The sequence below is a fragment of the Nematolebias whitei genome, chromosome 14 (assembly GCF_014905685.2).
Source record: "Nematolebias whitei isolate Nwh7 chromosome 14, NemWhi1, whole genome shotgun sequence".
Taxonomy (NCBI): domain Eukaryota; kingdom Metazoa; phylum Chordata; class Actinopteri; order Cyprinodontiformes; family Rivulidae; genus Nematolebias; species Nematolebias whitei.
In genome coordinates, this window is record NC_056511.1 from 8,725,287 (window position 1) to 8,743,921 (window position 18,635).

The 18,635-nt window shown below is 37.8% G+C and overlaps 1 protein-coding gene across 1 annotated transcript in view; it reads left to right on the top strand.

Annotated features, from left to right (window-relative positions):
• ncam1a (neural cell adhesion molecule 1a) overlaps positions 1-18,635 on the top strand; it is a 345,049-nt gene that overhangs the window by 255,769 nt on the left and 70,645 nt on the right. The window contains exons 5-9 of the mRNA XM_037687811.1: positions 3,418-3,555; positions 5,056-5,173; positions 6,135-6,295; positions 7,965-8,107; positions 15,165-15,194. Coding sequence (XP_037543739.1) covers positions 3,418-3,555; positions 5,056-5,173; positions 6,135-6,295; positions 7,965-8,107; positions 15,165-15,194 — 590 coding nt within the window. The remainder of the gene's footprint in view (positions 1-3,417; positions 3,556-5,055; positions 5,174-6,134; positions 6,296-7,964; positions 8,108-15,164; positions 15,195-18,635) is intronic.

Genomic DNA, 18,635 nt, shown 5'->3' on the forward strand with positions numbered 1-18,635 from the left:
AAAAGTCCATGCTCAATAATCCAGGTATACGATCTAACAATTTTCAGTCAGGTCATCTGGAGAGTTTATTTTTTTGCTGAAACGTTTCACCTTCCATCCGGAAGGCTTCATCAGTCAAGGAAATGACCTGACTAAAAATTGTTGGATTGTATACCTGGATTATTGAGCATGGACTTTTTTTGGTTTTGAACCAGTTTGACAGGACTGTCGACGAGGAAGAGGGCCGGCATAAGAGGAGGGGGGTGTGCCAAAGACACAATCTTAGCACCAACATAACTGGTTTGTTCCACTTTGGAGTAAGCTGTTGGGGGAAGAATCAGTTTTGTGTTGTGTGTTTTCTTGACTGATGAAGCCTTCTGGATCGATGGCGAAACGTTTCAGCACAAAAAAAGAAACCGTCCATATGACCTAACTGAAAAATGTTGGATTGTATACCTGGATTATTGAGCATGGACTTTGTTTTATCATATTACGATATGATTGCAAATGCAATTAATTGTTCAGCCCTAACCAAGACTCAGAATGAGTTCACAGTGTTTATTTACAAAGTGAGAAACAATGCAATAAGCCACAGAGAATACTGGAACCCTGCGGAGCAAAGAGGTGGTTGGAGTTCTTGTAGCCAAGGGTGTTAATATTATTGCAGATTCTCCTTACAGTGGAGGTCGGGGTCAGACGTGAGGAGGGTTGATCCATATGGTTTCAGGTGAAGGAGGTGCATGTGTTCAGGTTAATGGGAGGAAGGTGTGGAGGCAGTTAATGGGGGACAGAGGAGCTTGAGGTCCACAGAGGAGGATTCAGGGAATCAAGTGTAACTCACTGGAGGCCCGGAGATAAATACAAATTATTAATGTTTGGTTTCAAACATGAGTAAAAATCTAGAACAAGACTACCACTGGCAGGCCTTCTGCAGCCTTGTATGCTCCTCGTGCTCATCAAGTCGATGATCAACAGGTGTAGCTGACTAGAGTCTGGCTGTGGGTGCAGGAGGTGGCAGAGCAGAACTCCCATAAAGTTGAGCTTAAAACATTTGGTGCAAATAATGTAATTTCAATTCAGTCAATTTCACCCAAAGCAACTTGCTTTGATTTGGAAATCTTTGGTTTAAAGCTCTGAGTCTTAAATCATCAGTTAAAGCAAGTGAAGTGTTTGGTTTTGCACTTGAACTTGGTCCATTTTCACCTCGGTGTAACCCCTCCCCTGGTGACCACCGGAGTCACCACGATGCTGTGTGAGCCTGCTTTTATTGTTGGACTCCTCTCGTGGAATGTGTTTCTCTCTAGAAGAAAAAAAAAAGTAACTGTAACCAACACTGAAAACTGTGTGTGCAATTTTCCTCAGAGGAGCAATTGACCCAACCATAAGGTCAAACGTTCACAAAAAAACTGGTCATTCATGTCAGCGAGACATAAATTAAGAGCTGAGTGCACAAATGTGTGGAATCAGAATTACAGCATCTCCTTACAATATGCACTTCAGCATAATTAGAATGCAAAGCATGACAATTAAATAACTCACTTGCAAGCCTCAAAAATTATATTGCTCTCAGTGAAATTACTCTTCTACAGCTGTGGTAATAGAAGCTGAGGAGGGCTTGTCAGTTCTCATAAATATTTTAAATAATAAAAAATAAGTGTATATAAAATGTTTCAAATTCTGAGCATGCACCCCTGCCACAAGTCCTAGCTTGTGGGCCATGCCATAAAGTAGAGAAAAACACCGACTTTGTCGAGTTAGGTTTTATTTCATTAAAACATGTCTCAAGAAAAAAAAATAACAGTGTAACAAAAGGAGCTGCAGCACTAAGGGTGGTAGACCCCCTACCAGCCTCAAAAGACATGTCTTATTTTATCCAGACTGCCACGGGTGCTTCCAATTAGGAAAACACAATGAAGCCCCAGCCTTAAACAAAGAATTTTAAACTACCGCTGCAAGGCTAGCGGGGATCCAGGTGGATGTAGCACCTGTGAAAGACTTCACCGTTTTTAAACCAGCACTGTCAGTTACAAATTTTAGAGAAGCTCATTCCTGTCAATCAACCGTGGCGGCTGTGAATTCTGAATCCTGGATTTTCGTGAACCTGAGGAACAACACCTGGCTCCACTGAGACAGCTCACTCTATCAACGCAGGTCATTTAATTATTGGTAAAATATTGTATCAAGCAAAATAGTTCATAAATAAAGCCTGAACATGAGTCTGTGGTGAGCAGATCGGTACTTCCGTACTTCTTCTTACTAATTATTAATATTTATTTTCTTATGTAAAACACCTGGTGAGAGCATTCCTCCAGGTTGGGGGTGAGTCTTTGTCTCAAGCAGAGGAGTTCAAGTATCTGCAAGTTTTGTACACAATTGATGGTAGGATGGAGTGGGATCTTAGCCTCGTCCGGGCACTGCTCCAGTCTCTCCTGATGAAGTAGAAGCTAAGCTGAAAATCAAAGTTTTCAGTTTACATGTCTGTCTATGTTCTTTTCCCCACCTATGGTTATGACGAGTGGATTATGAACAAGATACTGTATACAAGTGGCTGAAATAGACTTCCTTCATAGGAACATGATGGATAATAAGTAAAGAGATCTTTCATTTATAAGCTCAGAGTAGAGCTGTTGCTCTTCTTCATAGAAAACAGTCCATTCAGAGGCTTCTGGTATTTGATTAGGGTCCATCCTGTATGCTGGTCAAGATTCTCAGTCATCCAGGACGTGGTAAATTCAAACAAGTTCAAGACCAAAACAACTGGACTTTATTTGTAACAGAAGACGTTTCGCTTCTCATCTGAGGAGTTTTCTCAATTCAAAGAACAGCGAGTGGGGTTTGAGTTATAAAGCTGAGGTAAGCTAGATACATATGCAGATTGCCCTGTCACTCGTCACAATAGGGGTACGTTAGGGCCTATGTTAGTCTATCTCACAGAGGAGCCACTCTGGTCACATGCATTCTGAACGCCTTCCTGCAGAGGATTTTCAGGCACATTCTAGTGAGAAGAAACCCTGCAGCAGATCCAGACTTTGCTGTAGGGATTATGAATCCTTTCTGGAACAAGGAACACCTTGAGATCTTCCAAAAGGAGCTGAGGCATGTCGCAGGGAAGAAATATGTTTGAGTTTCCTTTCTAAATCTGTTTGATTCTTGACACAATCACAGTTGCAAGATGTATTTAGTCTGACAACCTTTGCCCACAATAATTTGAATCTACGTGCTCAAGTAACTTTTCTTATCTTAACATTTGACATTTATCCTGCAACCAACATACAAAGCTTAAAACAGCCAAAGAGGATATAAAAGTACAATTTTAATAGATACGTGTTCACTAAAATATTCAAATGCATACAATGGTCGTGCTTGTTGGATCGCAATAATCTGAAATATTTTAAAGTGCATGAAACGTGCTCTGTTCTGCTTTTCCCTGATTTTCAGTGCGATACAAGATCATGGAGAATGGCCATCTGCAGATACGTGGCATTAAGAAGAACGATGAGGGAATGTACACGTGTGAGGCTCGTGTCATGGCCAGGGGAGAAATTGACTTGCGGACAATAAAGGTCATCATTAATGGTGAGCGGTCGTATCACTTTCTACACTCTGCCTGACCTGCAGTGAGTTGAATGTCTGGTTCAAAATAGAGCGTTGCAATTAGAATGACTGTCAGACACAGACAATAAGCTTTTCTAAGCCTAATAAGTGGCTCGTAGTGCTCTGCAGGAAAAAATATCAGGTGGCTCATTTGTCCACATGGCCTTTTAGAATTGTATCTATTCATGAAGGTACTGTGAATATAGCAAAACACAAATAGATGCACTGGACTTTGCGTAAACCAGCTGATCCGTCTGTGTGTATTATATGTTCATGCCCTTTAGTTGTGCTTCAGGTTACTGGATGTTTGTTACAAAATAAAAATGACTGAATGATTTAGTCCAGTTTCTTCCAAATATAATGATTTGCTGTAGGAAAAATCAAGAAAATCTTGAGAATAAAGTAGCTTAGGCTAAAACACTAACACACTTTAGGCAAGTCAGACAAATTTGACACTAACTAGCAGAATAGCATATTTCTAAATTACTATGTTCAAACAATTTGTGCAACACATGAAAGATTAAATAAAGAAACAATAATAAAAGCTTGTAGAATGAGCAGAAGGTAACCTTAAACTAGAATCAACTAAACCAAGAATTTCTATAGATATTTATTTCATGTAATTATGATCAGTGTTTCCCATAGATCAGCTCCCTTGGCGAGGCGCTCGTATATTTTTTGACAGGATGGGGGTGGTGGCACGGAGTCGCATCTGTGTTGCCAGTAGCATTTTTGCTAACACGGTTGTGTCGCGCCCTGCGCTATATAATGTTTTCGGCCGGGGGGGGGGGGGGGGGGGGGTGCTCTTTGTGCTCTTGTCAGAATAATCTTTCTTTTAACACCAGAGGTTTAACTGTCCTCGCTTACATGATCAGATTGATCCTACAGTCTGAAAATCCACACTGACATATTGTCAGGCAGGTTTTGTTGGAATAAGATATTTTAGGAAGTTTTATTACATTAAAGTTTAATATGGGCCGTGTCTCAGTTTATGTAGCCCAATTCTTCACTTCAGTTTTCTTCCTGTCTTGTATTTGTGTGATTAAGGTTCAGACTGAGCTACTGAACACAGTGTTACATTTTTTAACAAGATACTTACCTAAGTAATACGTAAATAAAAATAAGTAACTGCATTTAACAAAGAAGAATACCTGACATTTTCAAGCAGGTGCTTGACCAGTTTTAAAAGACATTTTGGGTTTTACCCCCGCAGCACACTGCATGTACTACTTTCCTATTTAAAGGTTGTTGTGCAGCAAAGATAGCTTTAGCAAACAATAAAAGTAAAACTTATGCACATGCTCCCCAGTATGATAGATTTATAGGCTGTGACCTACGTATTCATCAATCGATTCGGTAATTGACTGAATATGTACCATGATGTTTGGTACAAACACATGTACCTGTGCACCCCTGACTGCCATACTTGTGTGTCAATCTAAAATTGCACATCTAACATGTTTTGTTTGTTTTTCTTTTTAGTGCTTCCCACCATTCGAGCCAGAATGTCTGATGTCAACGCGACGGCTGACGTTGGTAGATTTGCTTTGTTGGCTTGTGATGCAGATGGCTTCCCTGAACCCACTGTAACCTGGGCGCAGTACGTCACTTTTCTGTTTTGATCAGTAAAAAAGGGTCAGATTAAGATGATTTATGGTTCCTTTTTTCCAGATCACGTAACACTCATTTTAACTAGGGTAAATCAAAAAAATTACAGCCAATCCATGTGATCGGTATCAGTGATTGGCAGCAAAACAAAAAAAAAAACCTCATTGGAGCTTCTCTAACATATTAAATTTAGCATTCTGATGAGGCGTGTAGAAGTTCCGTCTTGTTGCTGCAGCTAATCTTCATTTTTCTAGTTTCAAGTTTGCTCTTCAAAGACATTTAGCATGGCGTGCTTGCTCTTTTGAATAAAACAAAACCTTTATTTCTCATATCCAAGCTGAAGCTTATGAGCAAAGGTGCCAGTTATGTTAAAACGGTATATTCTTACTAAGCCACAGTACATTAATTTAATAAAAAGGTGCAGATTCACTTATTTTGTTTAGGATTACCTTGAGTTCACACAATGTGTCCAACATCCAGGAATCATTTCTTGTTGTAGGTGTTTGCTCAGGGTGCTGTCACATTTATGGCGCATCGCTGATCACTTTGACGAAGCACCGCAGCAGCCCGGGTGTGAAGACGAACCTTTACGAGAAGCATTAGTTTGCAGAGATGGGAAGTAAATAAAATTACCGAGCTCAGATTTGGCTCACATCTGTCTTCGGTGCAGCTAAACTGATGTGAGATGTTGGACCTGAAGAAGATGCTCAAAGAAGGTTTAGGACAGAAAAACAAGAGAAAATGGGCTGCTGCACAGCTTTTGTTTTTACAAAAAAAAACTAAAAAGCTGTGATTTAAAAAAAAATATATTTAATATTCTCATCAATTATTTTTGTATGTATTGCATTGCTATGTGCCAGATAAGTTAAACCTATTTGTAGCTCGCTCGATGTATCAAAGAAGGCTCGTGATGTGAACCTTTGCTGGGGTTTTTTGTTTCCCTTCTGCTACAGTAACAATGTCGTCCTTGAAGCGGGTGACAAATACAACTTGAACGAGGATGGTTCTGAATTGATAATAAAGGATGTCAAGAAGGTGGATGAAGGAGATTACACTTGCATTGCCAAGAACAAGGCAGGGGAGAAAACGGAGGAAGTCAGCCTGAACGTGTTCGGTAAGAAAATGTCTTCATTTGTGTACACGCTTGCTTTAAAAAGAGGTTTGTTTTTTTGTCTCTTTCTGGCCTTTCTTGTCGCACTCATTGACATTTGCTGCACATTCTTCCACAGCTTTTCCAGTTGCTAGATGTAGAAACACACACAGTGAAGTGCACAGCATGCACCGTTGGAAAGAAATGAAGCTTATTGAAGACATACGTCGTATGCAAAATATTTTATTCAGACAGATACTATGTAGTACAATGTGTGTGGCTTCATAAAATCTAATAACATATTCTGAATACCTGGCCGCAACAATAAAATTGTGTTGTTTTTTTTACTAGCTGTTTTTATTCTACAAACATTTTAAATGAAAACCATCTAGTGTGGCTGAAAACGGACGTAGTGAGCAAGACAAGCCATTTATGACATCATCGTAGAGCATTTGATCTTCCTTCAGTGGATTTTGATTTACTTCATTTCGAATCCAGAACCAGCTATAAATAAACAGTTATTTATAAAACCACAACAAAGGCATACAAGGATATTAAAAGTAGCATTTATCTTGAGGCCTAGCACCTTGTCCGTAAAAATAAGTTGATAATTGTTTTCTAAAATAGCTACCGTTATAGGTGAATAAATCAAACAGTCCATTGTTACTTAAATAAAATCAAAAACTCCTTTTTTTTATTAATCACAACCTATTTCCATTATGCATAAACACAGAATAAAACACATAAATGCACTGTTTAAATATGCCCAAGTAATATAGATTAAGCATTAATTTATGTATTAATATATATATTTTTGCTTACCCTCTCAAAGTAGTTTTGGCTCCTGAACCACGACTGATGTGACTGGAGCCAAAAAGTTCCAGTTTTGTATCATAAGTTCAAAAATGTTAGGGTTTATCATTTTGTTCAATGTTTTTTCTGTCAACAGTAAAGGCCTTCTAAATATTTTTTTAGAGCCCATTATGATTCATAATGTGACTGTTATTAGAAAGTGACATACCTTAAACTTAGAGTTTACCTAGACTAGTTCTGAACGGCTCTTTTTTACGATCCACACAACCAACGAGATCAACCTGGGGTTGCATTTCCTCTTGCGTCCATATTTTGGGAAGTTGACTACAATTGCATGAATGGACCAATATGAAGCTGCTTGGAGATGGTCTTGTAGCATTTAGCTTTTACATAAATATCTATAATCCTCTTTCTGAGCAACCACACCAAACCAGTGGCATGTTTGTTCCCATTGATTAGACAGAATGGCTGATGAAACACTTGAAGACGCCTATATCTAAAGTCAAACCTAATTTGAACCATGACTATATTGCACCGTAATGTTGGTACTTTATGGGTATTGTTAACCCTGTCATACCATTTGAGCATATTTTTGTCAAATAAACAGCAAACCTTTATTTCCAGTTTTTGCTTCACTCTGTCACATACTAAATGCATGTCTGTTTATGTTTTTTCAACCAAAAAAAACAAAAAAAAACTATTTTTTCCATTTCCACCCCTCCTCCATTAAGATATATTTTTAAAAAATCAATTTAGACTCAAAATCTGTATCAATGGACAGCATTTCCACAATTTGATTTCCTTCCAAGGACTCCCTGACTAGAAAAGAGATCCAGATTAGAAAATAATGTTTCAATAAGTCATTCTGTTGTGTTTCTAGTGATACCCAACATCACCTACTTCAACAACCAGACTGCCTCGGAGTTTGACGAGGACGTCACCCTGACCTGCGAGGCCTCAGGTGATCCCACACCAACCATCTCCTGGATGTTTGGAAACAGGGTTTTCACAGAAGGAGAGCAGGTAATCTTAATCTTCAATATCACTGCTAATTCAAAATGAACTGTTTAAATTGATTTATGTGGAAAAACTGTTATTCAGCTGGTTACTTTTAAAATGCCTTTTATTTCTGTCAAAGCATAAAAACTTTCAACAAAGAAGTAAAATAATTAAGTCTCCACTCCAGTTTTAGTCTTTCTTACATCTTTCAGTTGGTTTTACCAAAATCATCTTGTTTATTTATTTATTTTGCTTTTTTTTTTTTTTTCAACCAAAACTTTCACTTGCCCTTTAAATTTATCACAATATAATTAAATAACTCAGTTTGTGAAGGCCAGGAGAGAAAGTTTGCAGTTTGCTATAAAGCCCATTTCATTTAAGTGGCTAACACCAGCCAGCGTTCATTTTTGAAGCTTTACTCTGTATTAATTATAGCCTTTTAAAAATAATTTGTGTAAGTGCTGTAAAAAGTGCCAATTTCACAGAAACGTGGAAATGAGCTGAAAAATGTGAAAACTAGTCAATTATTTAAAATCAGATTGTTTAAGCTCACTGCCGTGTGAAGCGCTGTTGAAAACCCACTTTAGATACAAGTGGCTTTTTTTTTTAAGATGAACATGATGCAAGAAAGGAAAAAAAAACATTAAGGCTATGTTAAATGTGCTTTCATATGTAGTTTTATTTTTATCTTGAAGGGTCGCTGGTAATAACCCTAAACTAAAGTAATTGCATTCCCTGCAAAAATGAAGTGTGACTGCTTATTGCAGAAGAACTTGCTGAAAACAGCTGAAATTAGCTAAAAAAAAATTATAATTCAGAAATGTAGCTGAAAGGGAAGAACAAGCCTCAACTAACAAAAAAAAAGAAGAAACATATTTGCTTAACTAAGTGTAAATAAGAAGAAATAAACAAAACACAAAACATCAAAAATCAGGAAATTAGTTAGAAGACAGCTGAAATTAGAACTGACGAGGCAAAAATAAACTTAAGTTAACAGAAAGAAGTGGACAGAACTGAAATGAGCTTAAAAATGTGGAATTAGCTGAAACGCTAAAATTAGCATCAAAAGAGCTATAGTAGCTGACAGAGCAGACAAAAAGTGTAAACTAGCAGAAAAAAAGCTGAAAGGAGAATGCCAGTAATAAGCTGAAATTAGCAGAAAGAAGTTAGAAGAAGCATAAAAATGTTGTAGTTCGCAGAAATTATATGAAAGGAGCACACAATAGCTGAAATTAGCTAAAAGCAGCTGAAAACAGTTTAAATTTGCACAAAAAGAAGCTGAACCAGAACAAAATGTGAAAGGAGCAGTAAAAGGTTGTAAACAGATCTAAAGAGCTGAAGGATGTAAAATGAGCTCGGTTCATTTCCTATGAGACAAAAAGTGGCAGAAAAGGCTAAATATTTCAAAAAGCTAAAGTTGCACAAATACCAAAACTCACAACACCCTTCTTTTGAACGAGCTGAACGTTTTGATGTATGATTTGTTGAAATAGCACAAAAATTGTGGAACGAGAAAGATGCTGAAAATCATACGGAAGAAAAATGTATCACAATAGTGTGAATGCTTTATAAACATTCACACTATTAAAAACAACAACATGGCAAACGTCTCAAGTAGGGAGAGCTACGGGTGCCATCTTTGTGCATTTTCTCTGGTCCAGTGTTCTTAGCTTGATAATCTCATCCTTACTTTATTTTAAGTCTCTTATCAGTCCATTAAAGTTATTTTGTTTGGGGGCGAAAATCTTCTTAACATCCTCTTCTGACATGAGAGCAGCAGAAGGATGAGTCGTTCAGAGAGAAATGTTGTACCGTGATTGCAGCAAACGGTAATAAGATAATTACCTCGCCGCTTCTAGCAGTTTTGTGGATTTAGAAACACTGGTTTGTTCTTCAGTTTATTAACAACAAAATAATTAATACAAATTGCGATTTCATCTAACCATACAATTTAAATAGTGTGGGTTTTTGTTGTAATAAAGGTTCATGTAACATTTGCTTCAGGGCAGCAAAAAAAAAACAACAAGAAGTAGTTTAAACATAATATTTTAACCTCAAATCAGTCTCTAAGGCTGCCGGCTTTGATTCTGTGGTTCAAAATCACAACTTTATTTTTTATTTTTATCCTGCATCAAACGTGGTTCTTGTGTGAAGGGTGCTTGAGATGATAGAAGCTGGAGAGTGAGCTATTCTTATACAGTAACTGCACTGAAAGCACCTGTCCTGTTGTGTCCCAAAGGACATGAAGAGACTTGGTTGAGAGATATTTAGGCCACACTGGCCTACTTTACTTTATATGCTTTGTCAGCTGTGGCCATTTGATGGATTGTGACTTCAAGCTGCCACGTGGAGCAAACGTAACGTCACATATAATACTGAGAAATTACCCAAGTCTTGGATAAGGGTTAGAATTTTTTTAACATTTTGTCCTTCATCCAAAGGACTTCATCTGTCTGAGGAGCCACAACAAACTCAGTCCTCACTCACATAGTGGGCCAACCAGTTTGATGGTGATCAGATGGTTTCTGGGGCACTCCCTCTCCCCTGTCAACTCCGCTTAGGCAGCTGTAGCCAAAATGGTTCAAAACATCAAAGTTCATGTTCAATCATCCAGGTAGATAATCCAACAAAGTTCAGTCGGGTCATTTGGACGGTTTATTTATTTTTTTGTTGAGACGTTTTGTCCTTCATCCAAAGGACTTCATCAGTCCGGGGAGCCACAACAATCTCAGTCCCACAAACGGCACCCTCACATAGTGGGCCAATCAGTTTGCTGGTGATAAGATGGTTTATGGGGCCTGCCCTCTCCCCCATCAACTCTTCTTAGGCAGCCAAAGCCAAAATGGTTCAAAACATCAAAGTTCATGATCAATCATCCAGGTAGAAAATCCAGTCAGGTCATCTGGATGGTTTCTTTTTTTGAGAGAGGGCTTTCTTCCTTCATCCAAAGGATTTCATCAGCCTGAGGTGCCACAAACAAACTCAATTCCACTCACATAGTGGGCCAACCAGTTTGCTGGTGATAAGATGGTTTCTGGGGCCTGCCCTCTCCTCCATCGACTCCTCTGAAGCAACCATAGCCAAAGTGGTTTGAGTTTGTTAGCATTTGTTAGCACAACTCAGTTTACTGTGGCTTCTCAGACTGACGAAGTCCTTTGGATGAAGGACGAAACGTCTCGTCAAAAAAAAAAAAAAGAAGAAACGGTCCACTTGACCGGGCTGAACTTTGTTGGGTTTTCAACCTGGATTATTGAGCATGGACTTTGATGGTGTGAATCACTTTGACTATGTGCTGCTTGTGATCTGAGTTTGTTGTGGCTCCTCAGACTGATGAAGTCCTTTGGATGAAGGATGAAACATTTCAACAAAGGAAAATAAATAAAATAAAAAATAAACCATCCAGATGACCTGGCTGAACTTTGTTGGATTTTTACCTGGATTATTGAGCATGAACTTTGATGTCTCTTCTGAAATGATCAGCATGGTCTGAAAAATCTTTATTTAACCAAAGATTTCCACAAACTCACCAAGGCCACAACATTTTGAAGTTGCTAAGATTACATGTTTGGAAACTCTGCTTCAAATCTAAAACTTTAAATGTGCACGTTTATGTTCGTGGGTAATCCACAGACAGTTTCTTAAATTTGACTTTTCCCTCATTAGCTGCGCAATTCATCACCGCCGATGAGCGGAAGCGGTCACGGCTGGATTGCGAGTTTCTGAATGTTATCTTCCACCTGCACGACAGGACTTGCCTTGCTCATTTCCATTCACAGTTGTCAACAAATGTCTTCCATTCACAGCCTGTCATCCCCTCTTTTTTCCCCTATCGGTCACTGTCAGAACGATTTCGATTTTATGTTGCTGCACTCAGAAAACGTCTGTGATCATTTGGTAATAGTACTCTAATTTTCTGTGGGTTGTCATTCATCATCGGGTTTCTGTTTGCTGCACTCTGTTGCCCATTTTCGCTCCACATTACGCCAGTGTGATGGTGCAGCGCAGACATTTTCATAATGATGTGCACTGACAGAGCAGTAATTTAACCGACCTGCTGCTGCAGTTTTTGAATGTACCTGTGTTTTTTTTAAAGCACACGATATTGTGTAATTTCAGAAGGTTTTCTGTGTAAAGTTATTTTGCCAGAGATTTAATGAATGAGCAAATCAAAGCCTAGATCAGCAAAAGTGCTGATCTGTAAGAAAAGTCTCCCCAAGTGCCAGCAGTGGTTCACCTATAATTAGTTTCATCGCCTTGTTTTTTTCTCAGGGTGGCAATTCTTTATTACTGAACATTAATTAATAACCAGCTGAGAAGACCTCATGCTGCGTCCTGAAAAATATGCTCCACTTTGGCATTTTGGTCAGTTCTATTTTTTTACCACTTTGCAGCAGACTTGCTAAGCTATTTAACTTTAACATTGCCTTAAAGAATTTAAATAAATCAAGAACATAGAAGTTGATTATAGCAGATATATGATTTTATGCTCTGAATATGTCCAGTGAGTGATTCATGGCAGAATTAATCACATGGACAATGAATAGAGCTTGGCAGGTAAATTGTTTCTCTTCATCAAGTGTGAATGAGAATACCTGTATTTTTTCTCTGCATGGTTTTACAGTAAGACCTTATTGGTACAAAAAAAATTATTTTATAGATGTGTTTTACATTTTCCATGAATTCAACAACAACAAAAAAAAAAAACGGAGAACACATTATGCATGTTTATCCAGATTTGCCCAAATATCCAATAGGGTTATGGCAGACATGTTTGTTATTCAGAGGCACGACACTGATCCGTCCTTTAAGGCAGTGTTTTTCAAAGCGGGGGCCGCCAGGGGGTGCAAGGGGGGGCCTTAGAAAGCTGAAGACAAGATAAACATTATCATCTTTCTGATTGGCTGCAGGTCAAATGTATCACGCTAACTCTTCAAGCTAGCATAGCAAGGACAAAATGAAGTTTCTAAAAAAAAAGTCCGAAGGTACCGACCAGCAGCCCTGCTGTGGTGGAAACTGCTGCAGAATAAACACAGAACTCACAGTCAGCTAAAATTCGAAGGTATAAAGAAGCATACGTTAAGTTTGGCTTTACAGTCGTACAGAAAAATGGCCGTGGTTGCCCAAAATGTGTCCCCTGTCTGGAGATCTTCGTAAACGAGTGTTTCAAACCTTCAAAACTTCAGCGCCACTTGAGTGGGAATATATTAGTGTTTAAAACATCTTAGTTAATAACACTTGTATGCTCAGCAGCTGTAATAATTAATTGAATAAAAGATAAAACATTCTAAAAATTGATGTTTCTTTACATATTTTGTAGTATTGTTTGTGGGTTTGTGAGAGGGGCCTCGGCCAGTAGCTAATGCTGTTTGGGGGGGGCCATGGCATGGAAAAGTTTGGGAACCCCTACTTTAAGATACATGTGTCAAACTCGAGGCTCGCAGGCCAAATCTGGCCCTTGTTAACATCTTATATGGTTCCCCAAGATATTTAAAAAAAAAAAAATTATATATTTTGCCTAAAAACCTGATAAATAATTAATCTAGTGCAGACCTCATGACACTTGACTAACTTTGAAGTCAAGATAGGCTGAAAGGTTGAAGTTTTCAATAATCTTTGGTATTTGATGTGGAAAGAGCAACAGAAAACGTCAAATAAGACGGATCAAACTATTGTTGATGAACCTGCAACAAGAAAAGATGTCAGGTAGGGATGCATGATTTTAGATTTTTGGCCGATATCCGATATGCCGATATGTTAAAACTTATTTGGCCAATAACCGATACCGATATTTGATATACTTCCCTTTGTCAGAACATAACCCTCTTATTTAGGCTTATTCGGTACAAAAATTGTGTAACAGCCTTAAGAACTGGTGACATATATTCAGTAAAAGCCATATGATATGCATAGCACTTTAACTTGTATTAAATTAAAAGTGTTAAATATTATTTATTAGCATTAGTCACCTGCGATGCTGTCTCACTTGTGGAGGCTTGTTCCAGGTTCCTATAGCTGCAGTGTGGGATCCTCTGCACTCATGTGCATGAAGGACAGACTTTTTAAGTTCAAAGTTTTTGTCTATCCATTGTATCGTAAGACTAATCATGCTAACGGGGCTAACGCGACGTCCAGACGTCTGTGGTAAAACTCACCCAAGTGATATTGGCTATTAGCTTCTCGATGACGTCGGAAATGACGGCTTGTAACTCGGGTAAGATTATGTTGGAAAAATATCTCCGACTGGGGACGATGTAGCGAGGCTCAACATAGTCCAAAAATCTTTGGAATCCGACATCCTTAACAAAAAAAACTTCCACATCGCCGACATTTTGAATTTTCCTCTATGCCATGAGATCAGGTAGGCATGTGATGTCATCACGTTGTGCTGCCACTGCAGGCATCCTTGTCACTGGGTTGTCATACAAAACCAGCACCTTTTATATTGGTGAGTTATTTTGATGGAATGGCCGATGTTCGATATTGAACTTCAACGCTAATATCGGCCGATACTGATACCATGCAGATAATATTGTGCATCCCTAATGTCAGGTACTGACTGAAACTGGCCCATGGTTTGGAACGGGGTTTTATGGCCACGATCGGTACGCTTGAATAGTCTAAAGGTCAGGGCTTATTGACTCGTCAATCAACAATAAGAATTTGCTGAAACTCATTAGGTGTTAAAACTGAAGTGAAATGCTGTACAAATTCAGACTGTAGAACTTTAGCACGACCACTTGAGAAGATTTAAAAAGTCTGGCTCCATAAAAAAAAAAAAAAAGATTTGGCCCAAGACTGTAACTCACACAGCAATTTTACGGTCTGTGCAAGAAACCATTTGAGTATGGTCTTGAAAAGCGCCAGCAGTGGGGAAAATCGTGTTTTTAGAACTTTCTTGCACTGAACTGGTGACAGTTTAAGGTGTTTAAAGGTAATGGGTTAAAACAATCATACTCACGGGTGTGATCTGTAGATTTTTGTAGATAAATGCAGTGTGCGTTCTGTCAATTCTTTCCAAAAGCTTAATTTGCTCCAGCATATCGATATCTGTCTCTGCCTCCTTTGTGTTTGTCCTCTTTAGGCTTCTTGGACGCGACCAGACAAATATGAGGTATTGCTACTAAATACTATAGCGTGACTCAAGTAGTAATACCCCAAACTTACACTGTAGACCTCCTCCTTTACCTTTTTTTTATTAATTCATCTAGCTCACATTTAACACGCTCTACATTTTAGTTGTAGCCTAAATGTGTAGGCCATTAGACACATTGTACAGTTCATTTAATCCACTTAGTTCCAGTACACATTTAGCCTTGGCCTATTTCCTTGGCCCTGTTTATTCTTGTCGGCAAATTGAATCTTGAGACACATAGGCGATAACAGTATCTCAGTTATCCTTTTTTTTTTAGCTATGCTGGTATTCTCTTGCTGCATGGTCTGGTTAGTTCTCAGACTTCAAATTATTCAGTGAAGAAAACTATTTATGCACAGTGTTTTAAATAGATCTGCAATTTCACAACATTTAACAGAAACACTGTCTGCTCTGCTGTGAGTGAGCCATGACTCTAACCCACATAACTCAAAACACAGTGTTTTTTTTAATGAAGCATCTTCCTGTCACGGGCAAGGGGTCTGTATGTTTTACTCAAACCATTCGCCCATCTGACCTATTTAATCACCTGGGGTCTAATTTATGCAGGCCCAGTTCGCCCCAATGCTCATGATTATGTACAAAATGAAAGAATAACAAGTGAAATTAATGAAAAATCCAATAACAGCTGGGGTTTTGTTGCAAGACATGCAATCTCTTGGCCTCCCATTAAACAAGTTCCTTTGAAAAGAACCAACATACTAACAAGCTTCTCTCACCGTGCATTCATACCTGTCAACAAAACCAAGACCCACCTCCTCTCATTTTTCATCAATAAAAAAAATCATATCTAAAATCCTAATAGTTGTTTCCTTCTAAAAACTTCTGGGATTTGTGACAGGATTAATTTGTGAAAGTTTAGGTTCTCATGCTTATCTGACACAGTGTTGGCGTCAGACCCGTATTGTCTTACTCTGATCAACTGACTGGATTTCAGCTTTATGGATCAACAGGTCACATATGCATCATAGGTATCAGTAATTGATTGGTTTGTTTGTAAAACTTTGCTTTTTATGCTTTTTTTCATAACAGTGTTATTTAGCTTTTTCTGAGCAAATTACTTTATTGATTATGATGCATATTTCCCTCTTTAGTTGGTATTTCTAAGTTGTTAAAATGGTTTAGAGCTTGTGAGCTAAAAAAAATATACAAAGTAACTCGTATCTGGTTGTGCATAAAAGTAAGTTAGTACTTGCTCCTATGACATTTGTGTATATCTTTGAGTGGAGATTGAAGTTGATGTACTTTTGCAGTAGCAAGAACATGAATTCTATTCAAATAGTATATTTGACTATAGAACTGTTCAAACAAATCAATAGTCGTGGCCTTGCCTTTATGTTACACTGGCTAAAATGAGCCACACACCAAAAATAACAAACTGAATGTGTCATCAAAGCAGCTGAATACTTTTTTTAAGACAGGAGTGTCATTTTGCTGCAGTTCCTTAGATTTTTGTGCACTTTCAAAAACAAAGCGTCCTGACATTTAAAGAGTAGCACGCTCTGATCATAATAATCTGCTCGTCAACAGCTGTGCCAAACAAATCAATTAGGAGAAGTCGGGAAAAAATCGCATGATCGTGACGCATTTATCCTCTCTCTCTCTCTCTCTCTCTCGAGAGAGAGAGAGAGAGAGAGAGAGAGAGAACTTATATACAGTATTAGATGTGTATATGTTAAAAAAAATAAGTAACTGCATTGTCTATTGTTATTGTTGTTTGTACTTTTTATATGTCCTGTCTGGAACAGGTCTTGTAAATGAGTCCTCGTGTCCCAATGAGGCTAGTCTGTATAAATCAAGGTTGAATGAAACCACATTATTTCCATTAATATTGGAAAAAATACTTTCAGGAGGCCGTTGGGTTCCCTCTACAATAATGTGCTACAAGTTACTAAAGTTTTTCAGGGTTGAACATGGTGTGCACTCAGGGGTCATGTTGGTGAGTTGTTTGGTTTGACAGCTTTGACCTACAGTTTTTTTCTGTTAGTTTAAAAACTTGCAAATTAAACTATCTACTGCAGAAAACCTGAAAGAACTCCATACAAGCACAAAACTCTTATTAGAGAAGTTTACGTCAGCATTTTTTTTAATTGTGTCTATGACCTTGAACAGAAAAACGTAAGTATGGAATCTGAAAAAAATAAATAAATCTGACAATTCAGATAAAATATTTACCATTTTTAAAGCCAGTCCACTATAAATAACTTTGTATATGAATGTCTTTAATAGTCTGGCGTGCTATAGGTTAACATTTACATTTGTAAATTCTAAATCTAATCGTCCAACAAAGTTAAGTCAGATCGTCTGAGCGGTTTGTCTTTCATCATTCACCTAGATGCTGTTTATAAGACTGAATGTGTTGCAGCTCCTCAGACTGATGAAGTCTTTTGGATGAAAGATGAAATGTTTCAACAAAAACAAACCATCCAGGGGACCTGACTTGACTTTGTTGGATGTTTCTATTTGGATAAATGAGCATGAATCAGGACAAATCTGTTGCAGTGTTTTAAGTTCTTGGAAAATGTTGATGCTATGTGCAGTTTAGCACATTAGCATGCGAACGCTGGCTCTAATGGTCATTTCTATTTACTGCAGATCTTTAGGAGTAAAAAATAAACTCATCTAAATTACATGACTTTCCTTCTTTTAATCTCTATTATAAAAAAGAAAATCTGTTTTAACCTTAGACACTTGAATTATTTACAGTTTGCACCATTCTGACTAAACCTTTACTTATACTTGTGTTTGTGAAAGAAAAAACAACCAAACAAAGTTTTTAATGCGTTTGTTTAGACCTGCAAAGTGAAGCAATCCACACTTAGACAATCAAGAAAAAAAAAAGTATATTAAGTGTTTTGTTACAAGTCCCTACCACAAAAATATGATATGATGAGCAGTCATAGCTGAATTATTAAAATTTCTTTATTGGACTTAACTAATAAATCACTCAGGCTTTTTTGCGTCTGTATCATTAAAGTATTATTTTCCATTAACCTTTCTCTGTTTATTTTCTAGCAGTGTGCTCGATACGGCAATTTATTTACTCTTTGTGTGTGTGTGTGCGTGTATGTTACTGCAGTGAGACAAGATTAATGCTGCCCTTTCAAAATGTTTCAGGACACTCCTTTAGACTTTCAGTAAACAGCAAAATATTCTGTCCACATCTGCATCACCATCTGTCGAATACAAAATATGTAGCTTTATATATATATATATATATATATATATGCTAATACAAAATGTAGGATTAAAGTACTTGTTAAAAAGTGCCTGAAATATTAAGGGAACATTGTGGCAGCTTGAAGGGAGATGTATACTCTCTGTTGGTGTGAATTGTCTGTTGCCCACAGGGACAAAATAAAACTGTTGTATTCATAAGGGCTAGAGTTTTTATTTTATTTA